We start from the raw sequence: 8,029 nt of genomic DNA on the forward strand, positions 1-8,029 counted from the left end.
TCTTAAATTATAAGAAATTTAAAATCTTACTTTTTTCGAATACGTTTGAAATGAGTAAAATAATTTTCAAAAAATAAAATTTCTTAAATATTGTCCAAATATTATCTGTTTTTTTTTTTTGGGAAATTGTGAAATACTCCATGCGTGCCAAAAATTCAATTATATCCTAAAACAGAATGGTCCACTGCCGTGTGAATGGCATGATGAATTCAACTACACACCAACTGTCACGCGCCTTGACTCTTTTTCGTCGTTCTCCTCTGTCACGCTTTCTACTCTCTTTTGGTCTTTTCTCTTAGTCTTACCATTGTTACGAGCACCACTCCCTCTCTCTCATCGCCGTTCTTTAAAGTCAGCTTGCTTGTCCTCCCTTCTGAAATCTTGTCGTTGCTGCTGCTTCTTCTTCTTCTTATTCTTATTCTTTGCTTTTCATTCTTTCGTTTTCTTTTCTTGTTCTTCAACATGCCGCTTCCGTGGAAGAAGACCAAGATCACTCACTTCTCCCAAATCGTCGCCGATCTTCAGTCTGCCAAACATGGCGGCTCTCTTGTCGTTGAAACCGGCTTTCCCACTTCCCTCATTGACCTCTTCGTCAAGAATCGAAGCCGTTTCCAGAAACGGAACTCTAAGAAACACCTCCCGATGGAGATCTCTGATCCTCAACCTCTACTGCCAGCTCCTCCGCCGTCGCCGTCGAGTCTAGCTACTAGTCTGAAGGTTTCTCCCGTAAGGTTCGTTTGTGAAACCGTTCGCGAAGACATTCTTGAAGGTGAGAATTCAGTTTGCAGTTTTATCCCGGTCGGCGAATGCCGTGAGGTATTCGATCCGATGCCATCAAGGACGCCTTCGAATTCAGCAGATATTATGAAGGTTTCTGTTGAGACGAGGGACTCAGAGGTTCACCTGAGCTCGTCGGTTCCGAAAGACGTTCATAAACACATCAATGGTGTTGATGATTCGGGTCGGGTTCTTGATCGGGTTTGCAAGTCCAAACCAAATATGGTTCTGGCTACCGTTTTGAATTTGATTGCGATGCTGGTTTTAATTTTGTCGGTCAAGAAGCTAATTGTTGGGATTATTTTGTCCGCATTTTTGTTACTATTATTTGAATTTGTTGGAAAACGTACGGCTTCTTGCTTGAATCTGAAGCCATGTCGGAGTACAAACAAGGAATCCAGATCTCTGGTCTCAAGAGTTTCATGTTCATTTTGGTTTCAAGCAGAGAAAATGCAGAATTATACAGTTTCAGAACAAAAATCGTTAGTTCATGAAGGGGCCGCCGATGAATTGTGCCCTGCTTGTCCGTCAATTGAAGAAATCGAAGTAGTTCAAGCCACAGGGAGTGAGATAGATATACGCAGTGAACTCAATTCTATCAACAGAGACCAGAAATTGGTTTGTCCAGAAATTGAAGAAGACGAGCCCAAGAGGGAAGTAGCAGATGAATGTAAACTTTCTGAAGGTAGAAGAAAAGGTAAAGATAGGGCCGAATTAAAATCCAAAATGATGACGATCCTTGTGCCTAGGAAGTTGAGAGCCACAAAAAAGAAGAAAGAAAAGAAAAGCAAAAGCAAAAGTGAAGTTTTGAGCTCCATGGAAGGAGTAAAATCAACAAGTTTTGAGATAGAAGATCAAGAAAACGTGATCCAAAGAGGTAAACTGGTGTGTGTAGAAGAAGAGGAGAAGGCTGATTACGGAACATCTTGTTCCATGGTTGAATCTGGAAGAACAAACAGTGCTGGGAATTCAGAATGTATTCTAATAATTCTTATTGCTCTTTTTGGGCTTGTAGGAGGAAGAACCTTGGGAGTTTTATTTACAATGGCTGGTTGTTTTATGATAAAAATGTTGAAGAGAAGACTAGAGGGAGATCACTGAATAATTTAGTGGTAAAAGAGCGTGAAAATTAAGTGGAGTTTCGCGAAAACTTGACCCCAATTTCCTTTGTTCTTTAGGTTTTTCTTTGGCATAATCGTAGTTGCTTGCGTATACAATTGGTGAAGTTTCTTGTAACTCTAAACATTTGTTGGGAATCCAACGTGGTGCTCGTATTGTATACTCAAACCTAAATTCATAGATACTTTCTTTATATTATTTGTTTTATTAATTGCAGCAGCTTCCTTCTCTATTTGATGATCTACAATGGGAACGGTTCTAATTTATTGAACCTTTGGCAACTTTTCCAACCCTTTTTGCTAAGGAACTGAAACTTTATCAACTATTACTCATGGCTATAAAAGTAAATATTGAGAAAAAGACAGAAAAATAATAGTTAAATGGTGAAATCCCCAAATAGCCGCCTAAATAAGCAAAATTTTAGTTTATGCATATCTAACTAAATTGGAATTTGCAAATTTACTGAAGTGATGAGATTGTCCTTTATTTAAAAAAAAAAAAAAAAAGCACCTTCGCTGGTTGGCCAATTGTCAATGGCCAGAGCTCCAACAACTGGTGGTAGGCAACTAATTTTTTGGATATTTTTTCAAGTCTAGTGATGCGGTTAACAAATTTTTAATGTTATTAACAGATTCGATATAGCAGTTAGCAACAGGTTTTTTTAAAAATTAAAAAATGGATAGTTTTATAACTTCAATAACACCATTAACAAGTTCTATAATGCTATTAACAAGTTCGGTATAACGGTTAACAATAGATTTTTTAAAAAAGTTCAAAAAGTGACATTTTTAAAATTTTAATAACGTGGTTAACAAGTTCTATAACGACATTAACAACTCTAATAACAAGTCATGTAATGATATTAACAATTCTCATAACCATAGTGATTACCTAATAAATAGAAAAATTTTGTTATATTACCTTTATAGGGAACAAATATTAAGAATATTAACCTTCATAGGGAAATTTTTTTAACGGTGCTATGAAAGTTCTTAATATTGTTATATGACTTACAATAGCGCTACAAAACTTGGGTTCATAGATACTATTCATGTTTATAAGCAAGTGTGGGTTTTTCAGACATCTAATTTGGGCTTTGACTAAAGTTGAATCACGTTCTGGAACTCCCATATGGTTCATAACATAATGTATTTGGGCCCAAATTTAGATGATTATAGTTTTGATAAACTCCTCCATGCATATAATTGTTTTAGGCCTTTAATTAATGTGGGAATTGAGTTCAAATGCTTTTTTTAGGCTCTTAGAATGTAACATCTTAACTTAAAACCATATATGGAGCCAAAACATATCAAATGGAATCACATTGTATGGTGTTAAGCTTAGAAAATCATACTTTGAAAAATTACTTTATTGGGTTACTATTCACTTAGTAATTTTAAAATTTGGCTAATTATGAAAATTCATAACTAATTTTAGAAAATCGAAACGAGTTGCTTCCATGTTCTATTTGAATGCCATTCATTTCTTCACATAGAAAAAATAGTCAATGGTTAATTACTCATTCTATTTAAGCTCCATTTTTTTTTTATAAAAAGTATTGTTCATTTGGTCAATTTTTATTTTTCATCCTTTTACCATAAATTCAAAAATTCATAACTTCTTGTATGAAACTCTAAATTAGGTGAGCTACCACTCATTTAAAGCTTAGCATGTGAAATTTAAGATTACCAAATTTCACGTCCAGATTTCATCACTTGGTAAGAAAAGTCACGGCCTCAAAGACTAGGTTTTTCAAGTATTTCTATCCTTTTTAATTGCCTTAACTTAAGAAATCTAATCCCTAACTTCCATTTTTCCCGTAAACCATTCATACGATCATGTATTATGCATCATAATACCTCCCAAGAGGTGGAAGCAGTAATCCATACAAACATACATTAAGTATACATTACATTACATATATAGTTCTACTCATAATCCATAATTACATAACATTGAAAAGTTCATAATCGCATGACAAGTAATGCAAGCTTCCTTTAGGCCTCCATATTCTTTCTTTTCTCTCTTGGTGAACCAACTCTAATTGTGTAAATTATAAAGGAAGGGGGTGTGCCACATCCCAATTTTTAGGTCTAGAAGCCTAGAAATTATCCTAAAGAAGGTAGGCTACCAAGCCCATTTGAGTAGAAGTCCCAGAGATACAAAAGGAAGCTAGAACGGGAATAGGGACTAAATTGCAAAGTGAAAAAGTTTCTAGAGGCAAGGTGTAATTAAAGTTAGAGGCTCCTGTAAAGTCTCGAGGGCTCAAAAATAGAAAAAAAAAAGTTATTTATCAGCCTAAGGTTTAGGTTGAGGCCACAAAGTGATGATTTATGATGTTAAGCCAAAATAGGGGCAAAATTCTAATTTCAAAAAGTTTCGGGTCAATATGGGCAAAACTATAATTATAAAAAGTTTCGGGCCTAATTTGATTGTTTATCTTACTTGTTTAATGTGATTATGTTGCTTGCTTGAATTGAGGAATTTATATGGTGATAATGATTGACTTTATGACATTGATTGTGCTTTGGCCAAATGCATAGAAATATGTCAATGTGAAAGTGTTGATGTTCTTCTTTTAGTATGATGCAAAATATGAATTTATGTGACTTGAGAATGTCTTAAAGTTTTATAACATGTCACATTATACTTGCTTGATTTACATGATGATTGTAATTCATTGCTACTGAGATTTCAAAGAAATCTCGTTCCCCTCAATGTATAAATAATCAATAGGAACCCCCGAAGGATACGTTCAAGAGTAGAGAAATGGTATATCAATGGAAGGAATTATGTTACAGAAGTATATGGAAGTTACTTACCATCTTTGTATATTTATAACATTTGTTATGGAATATTATGCATATGTATGGATTTATTCTGAATTGTTGTATCAAAGATAAGGATGCCTTACAAGAGAATAACTGGTTAAGGAATCATGGTTAAGTATGTGTCATATGATTAGAAAAGCTAGGTAAAAGGAAAAGCAAAAGAGAAGGCAAGAATGGTATGATAAAGGGATAAAAGTTGACTTTTTGGGACCAAAGTTCGACCAGTGTGATTTTGAGTAATTGAATAAATTTGGATCTGAAATTTGACATGCTTACAGATATCATTTTTATCTTTAAAAAAAGTGATAATTCATTAAATTTGGAGCTTTGTACAGAAAGTTATGTCCTTCCAAAGTTGGACATAAATTCTGAAAAATTGAAAAATAACCAAATGAATAGTACCACTTTGAACGAAATTTAGGATTGATATAGGAGATCTAGATACCAATGAGTATTTTTCTATTAAAGAGTATGTCAAGAGCTTTTCACGAAACTTAGAACCACTTCATTTTGACTTTTTTACATTTAGTTATGAATTTTCAAAATTGGCCCAAAATTCTGTGAATAGTGTACATAAATCCAAAAATAGAAATTTTAAAGTTGAAATTTTCCCATCCTTAAGCTTTGGGAAATGACTTTAAATGGTTCCAATTGTTACATAATAAGATAATAAAGAAGGTGTGACAAACTTCATATCAAATCATTCCAATCAATAAATTAATGCATTATGCCAAGGCATACTATGCAAGAAAATCAAACACATTATCATCAAACAATTTCAAATAACATATGGCATATATTCCAAGGATAATATCATGTAATAATTAAGCAAGTCAACATTAAAATTGTAAATTCCATGCTGCCTCTTTTAATCCACAATTTTGGCCTCTCTCAAGACTTGGTACCCCTTTTTGTTTTCTTGCACAATGCCTATCAATTCAAGCATAAATACATTCCAAATTACCAACAATTCAAGCATAAACACTAATACTTGACATTAAGTTTAATTAAACCCCTTTTCCTTGATTTTTGATATAATTAATTTCTCTGTGTTTCCATCAATCTATTGGGCCCTACACAAATTTTCATGTAGAATCCAAATATCAAATCAAATTTAACAAAATCATACTCCTCCTCCTTCAATTCACTTTGGCCAAATATGTAGGGTTTATATTCTAAAATTTTTATTTTTGATTCCAATGATTTTAAACACTTTTCCTTGGTGTTTTCCTACACAAAAACACCTTTTAAACTCATTGGAATCATCAAATCATATTAAAACAAACTTCTACCTCAAGAAACCATAGTGCCTGAATAGGGCTATATAAACCCTAACTTTGATTTCTTCCAAAATCAATCTAAACATCAATTAAACATGATAATTCTAACTCATTTTCAAGGCTTCTATCCTTCTATAAACCATATTCAATCTAACCAAAAATGGGCAGCATAATAACCTCAAGTTACAACTTGAATTTTAAACCAAAACAAGCTTTAAACTTAACCAAAATCATGCTCAAACTTACCTCAATTAATCCTTCATCAAAGCTTGATATTTCTTGTTCCAATTGTATGGTTAAAGGCCCTCTCTTAAGGTCGAGAATTCAGTTTGGCAGTGTCACACCTTACTTCTATTATATATTAGAGTCCATTTAGAATCATTTCTGACTACTTTGGATGGCCTTAAGCTCATAAAAACGTAATTAGGACATTGATCTACAGAAACATTGTTCACTTAGTAATTTTAGATTTTCTATCCGACTTTAAAAATCCATAACTAATTCTCAAGAAATCAGAACAGAGTGGTTCCAAGTTCTACTAAAAGTTCTTTGAATTCTCTTTCAAGAAAAAATAATCTTAAGAACTAATTTGGTGTGAAACAGTGCCTTATTTACACGAAAGTTATTACTATTCTATTAGTTAAAAACTTTTTCCAGAATTCAAACCTTAACTTTGAAAAATCACCATAAATCATATAGATGTCTGAAGTAAATATTCTACCTATTGATTTGAAGCTCAAGATGTGAACTATAAACATACCAAATTTTAGAATTTAATTCATCCAGTGAAATAGTTAAAACACAGCCCTAGGTCAATAGCTTACTAGGGTTACAACATCTATGCATACATTGTTATACATTGCCAAAAGACAAGTGGTTTCATGGTTTATACACCATTCATTCCTGAATTTTCTTCTTCTTCTTAGATAGTTCAACCCCTAGAATATTGAATTACATTTGGAAGGAATGAGATTTCATTAAAATCCCAATAGCAAGATAAATCAACCATAACATCAAATATGCATCATCATCAAGCATTTCAGTATTAGCTATCATTGGAGAACTAATTCTCTCATAACTAGGCAATATCTAACATACAATAGACAAGGCAATATAATGCAAGGAGTAGCTACATCACAATCATCATAGTTCAACCACATAATAGCAATCATCCATGCATTAATAATCAATACAATGTCAATACTAAAAGTTAATTAAATCTTGCTACCTTAATCTAAGTGCTTCTTTGACCTTTGTTCTTAAATATGAAAGCCTAAATATCACATTACAAAAAGCGGCAACCACATTACAACTTTAAACCACACAAGACTCAATGACAAAGCTTAAGTAGCTCCTTAACCCTTAATTCTTTTAATTTTGGAGCTTTGGTTTCTTTAACCTAAAAGTTACCCTTTTAGGTCAATCCTACATAATTTTTCATGTAGAATCCAAGTATGAACTTGGGTTCATAAAAAGAAAACTCTTTTCCCAAGAAACAGTTTTGATTGAATAAGGGGTTTGGGGAACTCAAAAATTCCAACTTTAATTCCAATGCTTCCAATGCTTGTTCTTTAGGTTTACCCTATACCATTTTTCATTTTAAACGCAAATCCACTTGAAACAACCTCTAATCCATGTGTTTTAACTAGGTATAGCATCAAAACATTGTTCCCCTAACCCATCATAATTCAGCCAGCACTTCCTCAAGAGGGAATCAATATTTTCCAACCATCCAAACTAAGGAAACAAAGCAAGAAACACACTAGAATAACTTACTAACCTTGAATCCTAGCTTGGATGATCAAAGGTGGTGTCTTTCTCTTGTTTACAATTCAAGAAACCAATTTGCCCTCTTGGCCGAAAATCATGTTTTGTGAGAGGGAGGAGTGTCTATTTATAGGCCAAGTCACATACAATTTGCCATCCAAGATCAAGCAATTTACTATGATGAGGTGTCAAGCTCCTATGCCTTCTTGAACCCTTTTTTCATTATTATTTTAATTCCAATTGAAATTCACTTTC

At 33.3% G+C, this 8,029-nt stretch overlaps 1 protein-coding gene across 2 annotated transcripts; it reads left to right on the forward strand.

Annotated features, from left to right (window-relative positions):
* Nucleotides 1-293: 293 nt before the first annotated feature.
* LOC114730071 (uncharacterized) lies at nt 294-2,103 on the forward strand. 2 transcript variants are annotated; one of them, XM_028917092.1, is made up of 2 exons: nt 294-1,273; nt 1,313-2,103. In XM_028917092.1, the coding sequence occupies exons 1-2, from the start codon at nt 463-465 to the stop codon at nt 1,876-1,878; spliced, it is 1,377 nt and encodes a 458-aa protein (XP_028772925.1). In that variant the 5' UTR covers nt 294-462; the 3' UTR covers nt 1,879-2,103. The 2 variants fall into 2 exon arrangements, with proteins under 2 accessions (XP_028772925.1, XP_028772924.1); XM_028917091.1 differs by having other exon boundaries at nt 294-2,103.
* The last annotated feature ends 5,926 nt before the right edge of the window (nt 2,104-8,029 follow it).

Source organism: Neltuma alba, unplaced genomic scaffold (genome assembly GCF_004799145.2).
Source record: "Neltuma alba isolate B1F8T4 unplaced genomic scaffold, ASM479914v2 tig00012702_pilon, whole genome shotgun sequence".
NCBI classification, from domain to species: Eukaryota; Viridiplantae; Streptophyta; class Magnoliopsida; order Fabales; family Fabaceae; genus Neltuma; species Neltuma alba.